Source organism: Lissotriton vulgaris, chromosome 3_1, assembly GCF_964263255.1.
Source record: "Lissotriton vulgaris chromosome 3_1, aLisVul1.2, whole genome shotgun sequence".
Lineage (NCBI taxonomy): Eukaryota > Metazoa > Chordata > Amphibia > Caudata > Salamandridae > Lissotriton > Lissotriton vulgaris.
This window is the reverse complement of record NC_141689.1, coordinates 185,877,036-185,896,210: the sequence shown is the minus strand read 5'-3', so window position 1 is coordinate 185,896,210 and position 19,175 is coordinate 185,877,036. Positions and strand designations below refer to the sequence as shown.

The following is a 19,175-nucleotide window of genomic DNA, read 5'->3' as shown; positions in this document are numbered from 1 at the left end:
AACTCCACCATTGACCATTTTCAAACTGTACAACATTTTTTAACACTTTGACAATTCTGCTGGGGGAGTAGAACTTGCTGATGTCAGTTCCCAATTTAGTGTTCTTTCTGGCTTGTGCCATGTCCCCCACTTCCCACTTTTGAACCTTCACACCATGTCTCTTATTATACCACTGTTTGTACTTGGTTTGATGTTGTTTGACTTTCTCTCCTGCCTCCTTCCAATCTACATCTCTGACATCGCCCCCATTTAACCAACTGGGGTTAAACTTGGTACTAGGCTCCCTCCCACGTAAAGACACACAAGGAGAGACCCCAGTTATTCTATTTGGCGAAGTGTGGTAAGCCCACAGACATTCCCTCAAACAATTCTCAACATCTTGTCCATTTACAGTAGCCAGCTGGATATTCTCTTTGATGACCCTATTTGCTCTCTCCACCATGCCATTGGCTTTGGGGCAATAAAGGGCTGTGGTTTCATGTCTGATTCCTGAAATTTCCAGAAAACTTTGCATTTCCTCGGAGGTGAATTGTACCCCATTGTCGGTAACTAATGCGGAGGGTATACCTTCTTCACAAAACACTTCTTTGAGAAATTGGATCACTGATTTGGTGTTGATGTTGTGCACAAATTTTTGTTTTACCCAGTGTGAAGTATAGTCAATCAGAACCAACATGAACCTTTTTTGCACACCTAGGTTTTTCATAGGTCCAATGATGTCTAATGCCAACTTGCTCCATGGCTTGGTTGGAACACTTACTGGAGAAAGTGGAGACTTGTGTATTATTTTTGACTTGTCATTTTTAGCGCATGCCCCACACTCTTTCACAGCTTCCTCCGTCATGGTGTCCATTTTTGGAAACCAAAAGTTTGTTCTTACCCTGGCCTTTGTGGCACTTCGCCCAAGATGACCTTCGTTCGCCAAGTCTATAACTCTCTTCCTTAATTCTCTGGGCGGAATTACTCTGTTATTACGGTACACTTTCCCTCCAATAACACTCAATTCATTCCGGACTTCCCAAAACTCTTCCAGTTCTGCTTCAACGTCTCTTTTCTTGTTGGGCCATCCTTTCTTGACTTGCTCCATTAACACCTTAAGTTCTTTATCTTCCTTCATACTGTCCTCCCACTCTTTCTCTGTAATGGCAGGGAAATCCACCATCATTATTGGGCTGTCCAGAGCCTCCTCAGGTTCTTCCTCCTCTGGTAAAGGTGATCTCGAGAGAAAATCTGCTATAGTATTTTATTTGCCCGTCACGTGTTCGATCTTAAAATTAAAATGTTCTAGACCCAGAATCCACCTGCTGATGCGTGGGTTGCAATTTTCCAGACCTTTTACCGAAAATATATACGTGAGGGGCTTGTGGTCCGTCCTTATTGTGAACCTCAATCCCCATAGAAAAAATTTGAAATGCCTGACCGCCCAAAAACACGCCAGGGCTTCTCGTTCGATTACAGAGTAGTTTTTCTCTGGTGGAGAAAGGCTACTGGACGCATAGGCAATGACTTTTTCCTCACCTCCATCTTTCTGGACTAGGGTGGCACCCAATCCATAGTTTGATGCATCTGTTGCGAGAATGGTTTTTTTAGTTGGATCAAACGTACCCAGGGCTGGGGAGTTGATTAGATCCTCCTTTAGAGCATTTGCAACCGCCTCCTGCTCCTCACTCCACACAAAGTCTTTTTCTTTTTTTAACATCTCTCTCATGGGCTCGCACTTAGTAGCAAAATTGTCCACGTACTTGGACATATACTCCATGAGCCCTAAAAAAGATTTGAGTTCTTCTTTGTTACGTGGACTTGGAGCCTCCTTCACTGCATGAATTAAACTTCCCTTTGGTCTGCACCCTTGTTCTGTGATGGAATGGCCCAGATATTCGACTTGTTGCACTTTTATTCTGCACTTTTCCTTTTTGACTGTTAGACCTGCATCCATGAGTTTTCTAAAGACTTGTCTTAGCACCTTATCGTGTTCTTCTGAATCTTTTCCATATACCAAGATGTCATCTTGGAAACACATGGTGTGTTCTACGCCTTCCAGGATCTTCTGCATGACTCTTTGGAAGATGGCCGCCGCTGACGCAAGGCCAAACGGCATCCTTTTAAACATAAAAGCTCCGAAAGGCATGATAAACGCTGTGAGTGGCCTTGAGTCCGGATGCAATTCGATCTGGTGGTACGCCATGGATAGATCTATTACAATGAAGTATTTTGCAGGTCCCATGGTGACTAACATCTCATTTATGACTGGCAAAGGGTGTCTCTCAACCCAGATGCAGTCATTTAAACTGCGCAAATCTACACAGAGGCGGATGCCTTCACCGTTGGATTTGGCTGCGAGAACAATTGGGGCCAACCACTCGGAGCAGCCAATGGGTTGAATAATGTCCAAGTCACACAACTTGCGCAGTTCGTTTTCTAGAGGCTCTTTTAGTCTAAGGGGCACAGTGCGCAGGCCATGCACCACAGGTTTGGCATTGTGTTTTAGTTTAATTCTATGTTGGAAATTGTGCAGGCACCCTAGCTCCTCTTTGAAAAGTTGTTTGAATTCTTCACAGATTTTTTCACTTCCCGGAAACTTTTCTGTAAGCAAGACTTGTTACGCACTGTTAGGGTCCAGTATGATTCCCAACTCCTTTTGGTGAACCCATCCCAAAAGGTTTGAACCAGACTTGACTACATATATTGTCCCATAGGTTTTCCTATCTTTAAATTGCATCCGCACATCCTTCATCCCCAGCAAAGGTATATTGCCCTTATTGTATCCTGAAGGAGAGACATCAGGATTTTTTAAATCACTAATCTTATTTTTTCCCATGGACACATAGTCATCCTTATTAATCAAAGTGAACGGAGAACAGGAATCTGCAAACATTTCAATACGTTCATCATTAACTAGTACATCGCATTTTGGATAAATGGAATTTACAGTGTCATCAACATCCTTTACCTGCAAAATAAACTTTTCCATTTTCTGTTCAATACATTTTACTTCTTTATTGGCACCCCTCTCTGTACCTCTTTCGTTATCTCTTGAGTGTAACTCTCCATCACGGCACACTCTGGCAAAATGCCCCCTCCTATTGCATTTCTTACAAGTGACATACCTGGCTGGGCATTGGAAATAGGTGGCAAAATGGTTGTTACTGTCACATCGGTAACACTTAGGACCCTTCTCTTTGTGCTCTACCTTGGTACTGGTATTTTCTTTAAACCTCATCTTGTACACATCTGATCTCTCCTCTGTATCACTTATGGTAGCCACTAACTCCCCTTCTGGTTTCATTTCTTTAACACACCTTGCTGTGTGTTCCACTGACTTGGCTATTTCAATAGCTTCTTTTAGCCCTGGATTCTTAGCTAATAGTTTCTCCTGGATGCGTGGATTATTGGTGCACCTCACCAATTGATCTCTTATTAGGGAATCCATGAGGTCCCCAAACTCACATAGCTGTGTCAGTCCCCACAAAACTGCGATATAATTCTGTACTGACTCTTGTTTCCCTTGACATATTTTAAAGAATTTATGACGCTCCAGGACCACGTTGATTCTATCCCCAAAATGTTTCTCTAACTTTTCCATGGTCTGCACAAACACATCAACTTCCCCCACAGCATTCTCATCCCTCTCTGGTACGGGTAGGTTTTCATATACTTTACGCCCTTGAACACCCAGATTATGGAGTAGGATATGTTGTTTCCTTACAGAGTTGAACCTTTGTCCCCCAATTGCTATTAGGTAGGACTCAAAAAGCTTCACCCATTCCTTCCAGCTTATCTCAGGTTCCCCTATGTCATTTAGAAAGGGCGGGGGTTGGTTCATGCCTGCTGCTGCCATAGTGGACCAGGAATTTTGACCAAGGTCTGCACCACAAGGGGGAAAATGTAACCTAGGAAAGAAATAGCCCCAGCATGCAAAAACAACTGAAACAGGCACACTCCTCTTTCCTCAATATTCACTGTCCCTCATCAAAATATGGCCACACATGAACAGTAAACCACTGCGAAGGAAAGGCAAGATAGAATGTTTGGGTGAGTTCACCAACTATTATAGCACCCAACAGTCAGACGCTTTGCAAAACGGTGCAGAGCACCAACAGTCAGACGCTTCACAAGCAGTGTGCAGCTCTTACTAATGTTCCTTTTCTTTGTGACACCACTCTCTGCCGACTATGTGGAGATCCTTGAAGACATTTTTCTAGTGAGAGACAAGCTGCTTCTCTTAAATTTCCCAGTGTAACTTGATTCCGGTTGCAGACGCTGGGTTCCGGCCCTTTACACTTGGTGCGCCGGCACTGTTTTCCCCGGCGGAAACCAGGCACACGGACAGCCTCCCCAGAACACGATCTGAGGAAAAACACGCAGGCGCCGTCCAGAGACTCCGCCAGGCCCCGGATGAAGTCGGCCTCAGAGACGCTGACAGAGATGGGCGGGCTAAACTTCAGAGACACCGCCGTGCGCAGACACTGCTCTCCCAGGCACAAGCTCCTCTCACATCGATACGATCCTCGTCCGAAAATCAGCCTCAGGGACTCTGACGGGGAATGCCGGTATAAGCTTGCGAGGCGCTGCTCTGACCAAAAACCGCTCGCTCTGGCAACAGTTCCTCTCTCAATAGTCACGGACTTGAGGTACAAGCTTAGTAAGCGACCAGGTCAAAGGCAGAATGCCTCCGCGTGGACCCCTGCCCACAACGCCGTACCGGTCACCACAGGTAGACTTCACGCTGACACTCTGCCAACGCCGGTCCTCAACAACAGCAAGGTACGTGTGAATTACAGGGGAAAATCCACACCAGGATGCACACTCAGGGTGGGTAGGCTTCTTTAAAGGCACACCAATCCGCTCTTTTAAGTCTCTCCTTTAGCTTAAACTGCATTCCCACAGTAACCGCTCGTAGCTTAAATGAAGGTCAGCTTACGTTTAGACAGGTCCAAAAGCGATCCTCTCACTTGCTGAAATCATGTACGCCAGACTCGAGATGGTCCTTTCATCAAGGTCCTTGTATGATTCTATGTGTGGAGAGAGCACACAAAGGGGAGATGGCCACTACTGCCCCCTGCACAGTTCTGTCGCCAGTGTTAGAAGAAAGCATGTACTGAAGAAACAGGACACAGCTGGAAGTATTACTCTTTTATTGGTCATCCACTCTCCTCACTGGAGAACACTTCAACATTCTACACTGAGCTTCAGAACGGGAGAACCCAACAGGGGTCAGGGAGAAGGGGTGAACGGAATGTACCAAGGTGGGTTGTAACATATATATATATCAAAACAATACCCTTGCAGTCATAGAGTGACACATAAATTCTGCAAAAATGAAGGAGAGAATTCGGGGTAGTTCCCAAGTTTAGGTGGAAGGCAGCTCCTGTATAGAGCACCCTCAACACCAGCGACACTCTAAATTTGCTCACCTCAAATGTCTGCTTTTCTATCAAACTTTTTAAGCATAGGATTAGCACAGTGCTATCCACACCGAGATAGAAATGGACAAAGTCTTTTGGCATTTGTACAGCAAAGTCTTTAAGCATAGGATTTACAAAGTGCAGCTCGGCGGGGATAGCACCGTGCTAAAGATTAAGTGCCAACATATCCAGTGGTTTGTCATTCTCTGTTTTCCTAACTTGAGTGCGGAAGTGCAGAGAATTCATGTGGTCTTTGAGATAGCACTCAAGTTAGGCAAACAGAGAAAGACAAACCACTGGAAATGTTGGCACTTAATCTTTATTGCTCATATATATATACCTATATATTTATATATATATATATATCCCCAGGGGCAGACAATAATTACAAGGGCAGGGGGGCATGCAGCCCCCCTCTTGGGCTGGTTTGGCTAGGGGATCGCTACTCCCTGAGGCCCATCCAATAAATAAGAGAAGGAGGAGGGCCATGCGTTTTTGGCCCCAGGAACCCCAACTCCTGGGGTCTGGTGTGCTTACCTTGTGAGGTGGCCATGTGGCCCCCCAGTGGAGTCATTAATGGCCCTGGGGACCCCCTCCCCCAGGGCCAACTCCGGCTATGTCCCAGGGTGCCCACCCCAGGACACAGGGGTTTCTCTGCCTGCACCAGTGGAAATAGAAATAAAAAACCTAGAAATTCACTAAATAAACAAATGTTACAGGGATGTCATAGTTAGGGTTCAGATTTTACATGCACAATACCATAGAAATTCAGCAGCTATAGTTATACTTCTATAAAGGATCTATAACTTGTACCCTAAGGTGACTATAGCTTATGATTAGAATGCTTTTATGGATGTATACTCTGCACCGAATAAAGCTGATTTGACTTGACCTGTATAGCTTGTGCCTTTGCAATGTGCTGCTAGTAACCCTACATATGACCTCAATCCTGACATCCTCTATGAGATCATTGATAATATCACTGCAACATCTGCAATAATATTATTGATGGGAAAACTGGGCATGGCATTATGTGAGTTATTGTTACCTTAGGGCACAAATTATAGTTTCTTAAGATATGTATAAATGCTGGTTGTCCATGTTTTTTTGCATGTAAATCTGAACCTAACTACAACGTCCCTGTAAACTTTGGTTTGTTAGTCAAAAAAAATATATATGTATGCGTGTGTATATATATATATATTGGCATGTGAGCAAGGGCTCCTGTGGACAGAAAAGCAATGTGGGTGGGTTGTTGCAAGAAATAAAAATATCTTGCCAGAAGTTCTGTAGGGTCTGAGTCTCCTTCTTCGCCACTGCCGTGTGGAGGTTGGAAGTAGCGGGAGTTGGAATTTGCCAATATATATATATATGTGATCAAGGCCGCATATCTGGCAGCCGAAACGTGTCATTTGGACATTTGATGCACTAAATAAACATCAGTAAGAAACAAGTCTTGCCTGCGGAGTCTGTTTCCCGATACTGCGTCGCTCCCTGTGAAGGTTGTATCTCTGGGAACCTGATGTGACACACACACACACATATATATATATATATATATATATATATATATATATATATATATATATATATATATATATATATATATACATAAAACTTCTGCACACGCATATTCAATGAAAAAATAGCAGTTATACGTTAGGGAAGTAGTAGGATTTTAAGTTACTTTAAAAAGAACCTTAGACATTCACTGAAAAGGACTACCATTTAAAAATAAAAAACCTAAAAATTCGTCAATTATACGTAACTGACATAAGTATAATTTGCACCGCCGTCGATTTCAAACTTCATCAGAGTAGTAATATGGGCAATTAACACGTTAGATAATATAGTGCTAGTTACACATGTCAGTTACATATAATCTGTGAATGTTTGTTTTTTAAACGTTTGTTTTGTTATTGGAAGACATTTTAATGTAAGAGTTTGCACAGAGCAAATCAGCCAAGCTACTGTGAAGAAATTAGGAATTTTCCAAGGGCTGGGCCCTAGTGACATGTGAGAGGCCCTCAAGGAGGTGAAGACTACCGAAGGAGATCAAGGGCCTCCAAGGATGTGCGGACTCCTAACACTGATGAGGGGCCCACAAGAAGGTGTGCGCCCCTGAGGAAGAAGGCCAAGGGACACTCCATGCCACCTGTCAACTTTAGGTTGAGCCTAGAGGCAGCGCACATGCGCTGCTCTGCGAGGCATGCTGTAATCCCTCTGTGGGCTAAGGCCACATCTACCACTTTCCATTTGTTGCTTTGTGTGCCTTTCAAAAATGGTTTCTTTTTATGCATGAAATGCTGTTCTTTGTCTCACCTTTAGGAATGTTTTCACTTTAGTGTGGACTGCCGCTGTTATATATACCCTTACTGTCAGGTTGATTTATCCTTTGTATGGCGCACTCTTTTGTCATTTAATGGTCTTGCGCCGTTTGTCGCTTACCCGCTGCTGCCCTCATTTCCTTTATGGATAGCTATCATGTTCAAACACGAGCACTACACGTTGTCCTTGTTGTCTTTACTCCCACAACCTTCCTCGTCCCTCCTCCTCTCCCTTTGTGGCGTGCCTTGCATTTGTTCGGTGCGCTCATGCTGCGATTGATCAAGAGCGGGAATCCTTAAATGGGAGCCCAGCAGAGTCACACCTGCCTCCGAGAGTTGTTGCACCGCAGCACGCCGCTCTTTATTGTTTAAATATGGCGACAACGCCTTGCTTAGGGTCTGTATGGCATGCCACACACACAGTGGCTACAGAAAGGATCCCTCTACCATAGGTCTTGTTTTATTTTTAGTTGATCATTACTCCTCACCCACTACTGTTACTTCCTCCTCCTACGCCACCCACACACACCTCTGTGGCAAACGTGGTCTGTTGTGCCCCTGTGATGTTTTATTCATTTTAGGAGAGCATGGCCACAATAGCCAATGGGCACTCAACTTGCTAAAAATTGGTTAAGCGCTACCAGGAATTTCATTTTGCTTTTTTTTACAGACCCATCTTGGATCAGCAAATTAAAAACAAATGGTGACCGAGTCCTTTTCTAAGCACGAGCTTGCACAGAGATGCATGCTTTTAACACATCAAGCATGCTAGCGCATACAAAATGACTTGATCGTCAGTAGACACTGTTATTATGCTTTTTTCTCTTTTGGCTGATGCTGCACAGCCTCACCACAATGCACTGGCAAATAGAATAGATGCCAAAGGCGAGACCTATTGGTATTGCCAATGCGTGTTAACACAGTGAGAAGTCTTTAGGAATCTTCATAATCACCCCCCGCTTCCAAACCTTAATAATGTAACAAGGCAACGACACTCAACATTACCCAACAAGGCAAAAAATATGTCTGTACTGAATGGTTGCATCTTTGTGCTCATGTTTTACTATTAAACAGCCATTCTTGAGCATGCAGTGAGAATTTTTCCTAAGTTAGGACCTGAGCATAATTCAACAAAACACAACAGATGGAATATATTCTAGCTATTCATACAACATTTCTGTTATATTTACCATCCTGTGATATATTTAGATATATTAGGCAGTGGTGGCTCCTCCGCTATGGCGGAGGCGCATCTCCACACTCAGCGGGTTAAAATTTTGAAAAATAAAACAATAATAAAATGTGTTTATTATTGTTTCATTCCTCCTTTCCTGCCGCATCTTGTGGGTGGGGCCATTGCGGGCGGTAGTCATGGGAGGAGTGGTGACCCTGCACTCAGTGCGCATGACGGTTTGGCCAGCTGTCTCAGGACTGCAAAACCGTCATGTGCACTGACATCTCCCCTACCCGAGGTGCATTGCTGGGTGGAAAGGATAGCAGGCATTGGCTCCCAGTCCCCTTTGAAGTGGAAAACCAGCCTGCTCAGGCCAATCCCAGCGCCTCTCTCATGCATGATTGGCCAAAGGGGAGCCTGGGAGCCTCAGCAGAAAAGAGAAGAGAGCCGATTTGCAAGGAGAAGGTAAGGTCTTTTTTTCTTTTTTTTTTACGTCTGTGCCCCCGTCCCCCACCTCACATTCCCATGCCCTGCCACTCTATGCTGGGAGCAGCCGCTACTGATTTTAGAGCATGCATCACACAGCCAAGGCGCTAAACACAAAGCACCACATTTTGGCCCATGCTTGTATAGTTTCATACATGCATTGTTGTCATTCTGATATAATGCTCTTGAAATATATGTTACAATAAGGCAGGCCCTTTAGATTCCTTTGCAGTACCTGCCAATCTTGTTCATGAATAGCTTCAGTTTCCTCTCAGTTTTTGGTGCTGGATCTAGCCGGGGGTCCACCCCATTCAGTATGGAGGTACGTCCAGAGGAGGCACTGGAGTAACCTGTATTGCAGTTGGATGAAAAGAGTGCAGAGCGAAGTTTCTCTAAGTCGTTCAGCATTCCCTCCATTGTGCCTCTGTCTGGAACGAGAAGGAAGATGGAAAGGATAGTACAAAAAATCAAGTTAGTTTCATATGGCCTCAGGTTCAAAGTGTGAGAAGCATTTACACAGCTGATGACCCTAGAGGGTGGGTCAACCTACTATGTTTGCAATGTCTTCCCTCCACATCACTTACCCAGAAACCATCCCTGCAGCGTAGGCCCTCATTCTGATTATCATTGGTTAGGATGCAAATGTTGTTTTTACCCACGCTTGGCATGCTGAGTAGAGTAGTAATTTGTAATATAATTTTTCCCATGCACATTTTGCCAGACAATACATTGAGAAATATGAATGAGAAAAATGTTTTATAACAGTTTAGAACATGAGAAATATGTGAAATTTCGGTATGGAAAATCTGAATACATGTGGTATCTTTCTGTCCTGCTGTAAAACATCTTGTGGAAAACAGTAAAGTCTGGTAATTTATATTCTCAAAACATTATTTCTGTAGCAATCGATGGCAGGAGTAATGCTCCTACTATGTTACTGGCAGGGCTAATGCTCCCAATGTGGTACTAAAATGACTGCAATCGGGAGGTGTGGTATTACGACTGTATTATTATTGTCAGGTGTTTATTTAGTTATTGTGAAAATTTGTGGTTTTGGTTGAGGGGGAATGGAACCCTATTCAAGCAACAGCACCATCTTCATGAGGGTGAATCACAAAAACTCACTACATTAGCCTGTGCTTAACCTCTGGTAGCTTTGCACTGAAGCAATTCAGCCTTAACTTAGTGGCAATGTGTAACATTTTTATGTAGCACACTAACAGTAATAAAGTGAAAACACAACACAAGAAAAGTACCAGATCAATTTAGAAAAATAGAGTAACATGTAATAAATTATTTGACACCAAAACAACAAAAATCCAATCAGTAAAACCGGAGACATAGCAATTTCAAAGATTTAAGGTCTGTATAGCGCCTAAAATCGAAAAGTGCCAGTCGCCGTTATCTAGACTTACGGGTTAAAATCAAAACTTAAGGCCCACCAGGATGGAGCGTGGGTCGGATTAAGGGACCAGGTTAGCCCGCTGAAAAAGTTACACTATAAAGTGCAACGCAAAGAGTTCTGTTTCTGGTGGAGGAAGCCATGAGGACAGGGGTGAGCATCGCAGCTGGTGCCCCTGTAGAGTTAAAAGCAGGCCCAGCCCAGTGTCACAATGATCATCGCTGTAGGGTGAAGATCCTGTCAGGCGTCATGTGCAGTAGTTGCCTGAGATTCGCATTGGTCACAACAGGATGTTAATGCTGTAGCATGAAGTGCAGAACTCACATTGCTGGTCGCTTTGCCAGTCGGTGCTGGCGGCCACTGTAGTGCAAAGGGTTGGGTTCACCGGAACTTCATGTGGGCGGTCGGCATGCGCAGCAAGATCTTGACGTGAACAGGCCTCTTCCCAGTTCCGAAGATCCTAAATCTTCAGGAGTTCTCCTTTTCTTTAACGAGCAACTCAACCAATGCCACACCAAGGGTCCAGGACTTGGGAGCCACCTCTTGGGGATCAGGAACTCACTCCAGCAGAGGCCAGTACTCAGGCAGTCCCAGTAGCAGGTGCATGCAGGTCAGTCAGCTGACCCTTGAATCACTTCACCCTTGGATAAAGGGTGGAGGTCGACTCTTCCATGTGGGACAACAGGACAGGTCTCAAGCAGGTCTAGTTGCAGTTCCAGGCAGTTCCAGAGCAGCCGGTAAGCTGAGAAGACCTTCTGTAGTATCCACAGGTGCTAAGTGTACAGAAGAATGGTCTGAGGGTCTACTTTTTATACCTGATGCCCTCTTTGAGTGGAAGAAGCTTCTCGAGTATTCTCCCTACAGAGGTGTCTGGAATGTCCTGCCTCCCTGTCCTGGGCGCAGTCTGTCTGCAGGAAAAATAGGCTAGTGTGAAGTCCCGTTGGTGTGAGCTGAGGCAGAGTCTTTTAAGTGCAAATGTGACAGGTGACAGCAACATCCCCTCATTAATTCCGGTTGGCTCATCCTCCCAACACCCAGACCAACTATTGTGTGGCTGTCTATGAGGAATCCACAAAGTCTAACTGCCAAGTACACCTAGACATGTGAGCCAGGATACAGGTACCAAATGGTTAGGACAAGGAAATGCCAAATTTCCAAATGTGCTTTTTTTCAGAAATATGGCATTAACATCCGACATTACCTGTAAGGAGGGTTTTAAATTACAATTCATGTTAGAAATGGGGTTTCCGGTTGTCAGAGTTTGAACCCTGTACAGGCAGGAACCTCCACTCTAGTCAGGGTAAGCTAGATATACACTTTTAGATAACCAGTGCTCACCCTCTGGTAGCTTGGCACAGAACGGTTAGGCTTATCTAAAAAGGCAATGTATAAAGTATTTGTGCCGCACATACATGTACAGTAACACAATGAAAACACCACAAAAATACTCCACTCCGGATTTGAAACATGGACAATAGTTTTATGAGTGAATCTAGACCAACCGAGACCTCTGGTCACACTAGACTGGGGTAAATCCAAAGTTCAGGCCAACCGCGATGGAGGGCATTACTCAAGCAGGTCCAGCTGAAAAATGACCTTGGATGGAGGAAGCAATGATGTTGAAGACTTGATGCGAGGAGCAGAGGAGGCAAGGTGTTGTCGTGGATGCAGGTGATGCGTATGTTCTGATCCACGAAATGAAAGCAGGTGATGCTTCTTTATCGAGCCGAGCAGTCCTTAATCATGGATAATTATATATTATATAATTTGTCAGCAGCGGCATCAGTTCCTATCGGCACAAAATTGTCAATGTGTTCGTTTTGATGGATCAGCACAGCAGAAATCCCCTTTCAAGGGCCCAGGACCAGATTGACACCACTTGGCAGGATAGGACTCACAGAATGCCAGGTGCTGTTGCAGGTTTGAAGGAAGTGTTTGATGGCCCTGAGACTTCAGAACAGGGGACAAGCCAGCAAGCGCTTGGAGTAACTCTGGGTTCTAGTGAGCTAGGTCCAGTCCTTGTCCTCAGCAGGGTTAGAGATCGGTAGGCAACAGGCCAGCATAGAAAAGCAGAAAAGGACTTCTTCCAGAGCAGCAGTCAAGCATAGTGGCAATCCTTGTAGCACAGCAGTCTTTACTCCTGGCAGAGTTCTTCACAGGTTCAGTAGTGTGCTGTCTTGCAGTTATGCCTTTGAAGGGAATGGAGGGTGACTTCAAAGAAGGGTCTTTAAAGTGCACACATACCCTTTCTTCCCAGCCCAGGCTCCAAGCTAGGTAATCAGACCTTTGTGTGGGAGACAGGATATTCAGGTATGCCAGCTTCCCCCTCTCCCTGCCCAGGAGGAGATTTCAGAATGCAGATGAGTTTTCTGTCACACCTACCCTTCCTGTGTTTGTTGCTGACTAGAGGGAATGCACTTAGTGTGGCTATCAGCCACCCAAGACATGTATTGGAGTAAGAGCAGAGAAATGTTCACTTTCTAAGAGTGGCATTTACAAAACAGTAATGTTAAATCTAACTTTACCATTAAAGAGCATTTATCATTACGATTCCAAAGATATAAAACATGACGCAGTTAGTCCTTTCTGATCAGGAATTATAGCTTTAAAAAAAAGGAATTCCCAATGCTAGCCTCTGAGAGAAATAGGCCTCACAGTAGTGAAAAACAAATGTAGCAGTTTGTTGCTGCTAGGACATGAAAAGCTTAAATGTACACGTCCTAACTTTTCCTTAAACAGTACCCTGCCCTACGTACTATCTAGGGCCTACCTTAGTGGTGCCTTATGTGTAAAAATAGGGGAGGTTAAGGCTTGGCAAGTAGTTTTAAATGCCAAATCGAAGTGGCAGTAAACTGCACACACAGGCTCTGCAATTACTACTTAGAGGTGTTGGGTACGGTAGTGATTTCCTGGCTGATCTTTTGGTTTCCGAGGTTGAAGATGTCATAAGGCATGGGCCTGTGGGAGCCATCCAGTAGATGGATTTCATAGTGGAGATGGAGTCCTGGGTTCCAGGTAGTCGGTGTGTGGTTCATTTATGGTGGTGGCATATCTGTCAGGAAAACCCATAGGTGTGACTTTGGGTTCAAAGTTTCAGTATATGGTTGCAATCTTGTCGTGGAAGAAGTGGGTGAGGATGTCACAAAGCTCCTGTGAGTGTGTGATGTTGTTTTTGCTGGCAGGCTTAACAATATTCAAAAGTTCCTTGGTGTTGGGGCTGGTTTCAATGCATGCAGCAAGGGCATTCTTTTTTGTTGTCCTCAGCAGGCAGTTGTAGAGGTTGAGGGAGGGCTTGAAGGCTGCCCTGTCGGTGGTGTCCTTGCTTGTGCGCCATCTCCTCTCCAACTGTTTGGTGTCTAGGTTCGCTGTTCTGAGTTCTTGGGTGTACCAACTTACCTTTTTCGAGGATTTTCTCTGGATGCTGTTCTTGATGGGTCTGCAGCCTCTGCAGTCTCTGTAAGAATACTATGATCTACAGCCCTCTAAATATTCCCTCGGTGGGAAACAATCTGGGTTTTTGTTATTTTCCACTCTTGACAACTGAGCGAATAGTGGAATTAGGAGGGATCACTAAATAAGGTTTCCAAGCAGACCCGTGACCCCTGAAAGTGTTGCATGAGATTGAAGGCTGTATTGCCGCCCTTCTCGCCACACTGCTGAATAAGATCATTATGGCAGGAGGCTTTCCAAAAAAAATGGAGAGAGGCGTTGATTCTGCTGTTTTTAAAATAAAACTTCTTCAAACCCGAATAAAGAGAAGGGCTATCGCCCAATGTCTCAGCTCCCTATCTCAGCAAAACTGTAGAGAGACATTTAAATATCTTGATCTCGGAATTTTTGGATCACAATGGAATCCTGGACGAAGCCCAGTTTGGGTTTAGAAAAGCCCACAGTAGGGAATCAGCCCTGGTGGTAGCCACTGAGAAGATTTGAGATATAATGGACACAGGTGGGAAGGGTACGGTGGTCCTTTAGACCGATCTGCAACCAAGACACTGTTAGCCCTCCAGTCCTAAAACATCGGCGGGCAGATATTGGTTTTGGGGGAATAGTGCTTGTTCTCCTCTGCTCCTTCCTTAATTTTAGGGAACAATCAGTTGCCCTAGGAGATTTTATCTCTAAATCTTACACCTTATTATTTATTGTGCCCAGCAAGGCTCATCGTTAAGTCACACGTTATTTAATCTGTACGTGGCTCCATTAGCCAAACATATAAGAACATTCGGTTAGTTAACCATATCATATGCTGACAATACCCAAATAATGACATCTATCACCAACAGCAGAGAGGAGGTGGCTGGTTGATTTAATAACTGTATGAGAGCCATATTAAACTGGATGAGAAGCCACTGTTTTTTTTTTTTTTTTTGGTTCAAATCTGTTTTTATTGTGAACACAGCGATAAGCCTACAACCCCGTGTCGGGGCCGGCCGCGCAGAAAAGAGCCAGTAGACATATTTAACCAGGGGAGGTGGAAGCATTAACACAGCGCCCTGCCTACAACCCCCGGAGGGGGCCGGCCGCGTGGCTTAGGGGTAATGATAGCAAGAGGTGGCCTTATGCTGGCGATGTATCGTTGTGCGGGGGAGGCGCGTATGGGAGAGAAAGCAGTGGTGTCACATTTTCAAAAGGCCCAACGGGGTCCAAACTGCCCCAAAGAGGGGCGGAAGCCAGAGTGGCAAGTAGGAAAGAAGAAAAAGTCAGAAGAGGAGTGAGCAGTAGTGAGATGGAGAGGGGTCTGGGGGGAGAGACTGTAGTCGCCGGTCGGGGATAGGAGACGCAAACCTGCACTGGGGGAAGCGACTAAGAGCCTAGTCTGCTTGGGTCAGCAGGGATGAGGGCGTCCTCGAATAACTGCAGAGCGCGAAGCCTGGGAGGCATGTGGCGGGCATAGCTGATAGAGCACAGATGGCGCACAAGGGGTTCCCACACTGCCTTGAAGCGCACCCCCCTCGATTGTATCCGCGCCGTGAGCAGCTCCATAGTCAGGACCTGCCAGAGGCGCACAAACCAGGAGGCTATCGGCGGTGCCTCAGCCCGCTTCCACTACAGAGCAATGAGTTGCTTGGCAGCGCCTAACATGTGAAGGGTGAGGATCCAGTCGCTGCGCGTGAGGGCCCTAAGTGTGGGGGGTCGAATGCCCAGCAGGAGCGTGCAAACCTCTTCAGGGAGGGGAAAACCCAACACCTTCTTAATGTGACTAAGGACCTCCTTCCAGAAGACAGCTAGGGTAGGGCACGACCACCAGATGTGTACGAAGTCGCCAGTCGCAGTGCCACACCTCCAGCACAGCGGCGAGGAGAAGCCACTGTTTTAAGTTACATTCTGATAAGACAGAGGTGCTTCTCTTTGGAAATGACATTTCATTTTAGGACAATGCTTGGTGACCCCGGAGATTAGGCCCTCTGCCAACTCCTGTTTTGTAAGTGAGTAATTTGGGAATCATGTTTGATTCCAAACTCTCTTTCATGAACCAGACTAACCAGCTCCTGTTTGTTTGTATTAAAAATATTAAAGAAGATTCTGCCTTTTATACCCTATGATTTTAAGAAAATAGTCGTCATTACTCTATTTTTTTCAAGATTGGATTACTGCAGTGCCCTTTTTTGGGCATGCAGCAAGGGATGTTAAAAAAGCTGCAGAAAGCAGCAGCTCACCTCCTCGGAAATATTAGAAGGTTCGACTGTGTCCCTAAAGTCTTGGAGGCACTACTTTGGCTCCCTGTCAAGAAGAGGGTAGCATTTAAGGCGCTTTGTATAGCCCACAACGCCTTTAATCTGTCAGGCCCTGAATATATTGAGAGAAGACTTTCGTGGCACCTACCAAACAGTTATTTGCAATCTGCAGTCTCTAAAAAGGGGGTAGTGCCAAGAATTCGCAAGGCCTTCTGGAGTAGTAGAGGTATTTTTTTGTGCACCACACCTCCATCCAAGCTCTGGAAACGTATTCCCGAACAGTTGAGCTAATTCTTCCACTTTAATTCTTGACTAGTGTGGGTGTAGAGGTCTGAACAGCAGATGCGAAGCGCCAAGACGTCTTCAGACATATGTTGCGGTTTACAAAATTAAATTCATTCATTCAGCTAAATTAATTCATTCAACCATAGTAAGATCTGCAGTCCCTGTCAGAAGACAGAGCTCTGATGTTGCCATAAGCATTGTCAATTTTGCAAACCCTGTAAGAATGCTAAGATATGCGGCTCCTGTAAGCATAGTAAGTTCTGCAGCCCCTGTAAAGATATAAAGATCTACAGCCCCTGTGAGAATACTACGATTGTTAGCCACTGTAATAATACTAAATTCCAGCAGACCCTGAAAGTGTACTGAAATCTGTAGCCACTGTAAGAATACTACGATCTGCAACCCCAGCAGTCTGAGTAAGGATTCTAAGTCCTGCAGCCCCTGTAACTATAGTAAGGGCTGCAACCCCTGTCAGAATACAAGGATCTGCAGACCCTGTTTAAGGACACTAAATTCTGAAACTCCTGTAAGAATAGTAAGATTTGCAGCAGCTGTAGGAATATTAGGATATGCTGCACCTATAAAACTACTAAGATCTGCAACCCCTGTAAGAATAGTAAGATCTGAAACCCTTGTAAGAATACTAATAAGTAGCCCTGAACACTAAACTATGCAGTCCTGTAAAGATACTCTGATCTACAACCCCTGTAAGAATACTAGGACCTGAAGTCCCTGTATGAATATAGGGTCAGCAGCCCTTTTACAAATAATAAGATCTGAAGCCCCTGTAAGAATAGCATGATCTGAAGCCCCTTTAAGAATAGTATGATCTGCTGCCCCTGTAAGAATTCTAGGATCAGCTGGCTTTTTACAAATAATAGGATCTCCGGCCCCTGTAAGAATACTGGGATCTGCGGTCCCTGTAAGAATACTGGGATCTGCAGCCCCTGTAAGAATAATAGGATCTGCGGTCCCTGTAAGAATACTGAGATCTGCAACCCCTGTAAGAACAATAGGATCTGCGGCCCCTGTAAGAATACTTGGATCTGCAGCACCTGTAAGAATAATAGGATCTGCGGCCCCTGTACGAATAATAGGATCAGCGGCCCCTGTAGGAATACTGGGACTGCAGCCCCTGTAAGAATAATAGGATCTGCTGCCCCTGTAAGAATTCTAGGATCAGCCGGCTCTTTACAAATAATAGGATCTCCGGCCCCTGTAAGAATACTGGGATCTGCGGTCCCTGTAAGAATACTGGGATCTGCAGACCCTGTAAGAATAATAGGATCTGCGGCCCCTGTAAGAATACTAGGATCTGCGGTCCCTGTAAGAATACTGGGATCTGCAGCCTCTGTAAGAATAATAGGATCTGCGGCCCCTGTAAGAATACTAGGATCTGCGGTCCCTGTAAGAATACTGGGATCTGCAGCCTCTGTAAGAATAATAGGATCTGCGGCCCCTGTAAGAATAATAGGATCTGCGGCCCCTGTGTAGATACTCATATATTCAGCCCCAGTAATTAAAGCAGTGCACCGCAGGTGCAACCTTTTAATCACCTCTTAATTGCGACTCGCAAATTTCGAGTCGCAATTAAGGAATACCTCCCCATTCATTCCGATGGGCCTAGAGGCCCATAGGAATGAATGGGGAGACATTCTCAATTTGCGATTAGCAATTAGCGAATCGCAAATTGAGAATGCGATTTCAAGGGTGCAGGGGTGTCCAAAGGACACCCTGTTGCACCCCTGAAATCAAGCTGTGCACATTTGTTGTGCACACACATGGCCTAAGGGCATTTTTGTGCACAATATGAAACTTTGAAAAATGCACAAAAGTGCTTTTTTCAAAGTTTTCGCAAATTACCATGAGGTTCAACCTCATGGTAATTTGCTCCCCCTAATTGCGAAATCGCAATTTTTTAAAGTTTCATGCATTGCATTTAAGGAATCGCAAAATGCGATTCCTTAAATGCAATCGCAATTTGAGAATTCGCAAATATTTGCAAATTCTCTAATTGTGAGGGCCTTCACTCATCATGCATTCCAAAAGCAAATTTTGCAATCGCAAACGGCCGATTTTTGCGATTCGCACCGTTTGCGATCGCAAAATCCTTTGATGCATGTGCCTGTAAGTCCAATAGGAGTTGAAGAACCAAGCCATCCTTTTCTCCCCAGCACTAGGTCAGCTAACTGCAAGGGAACAGTCATTAATCACAAATGATAGGCTAGCTATATCTGGAGGTCGTGCTAGACTGTGGCTTTAGGTGCATGTAAGGCGGTGTTTATTAATGGTACACGGTTCAGCAGTTGTATCAATCTTGAATCCTGCCATCAACACCAAGACACACGCCCAATGTCTCTTTTTGCTTGTACAATCCTACGTTTGCCTTCAAGCAAAGTTTCAGTTACAGAAATATTTTGA

General features: G+C 44.9%; 1 protein-coding gene across 1 annotated transcript in view; it reads right to left on the bottom strand.

Moving 5' to 3' along the window:
* LOC147726186 (sperm microtubule inner protein 6-like) overlaps positions 1-9,809 on the bottom strand; it is an 86,310-nt gene extending 76,501 nt beyond the window's left edge. Inside the window, exon 1 of the mRNA XM_086962896.1 lies at positions 9,628-9,809. Within this exon, the coding sequence (XP_086819022.1) occupies positions 9,628-9,809 (182 nt within the window). The remainder of the gene's footprint in view (positions 1-9,627) is intronic.
* Between the last annotated feature and the right edge of the window lie 9,366 nt (positions 9,810-19,175).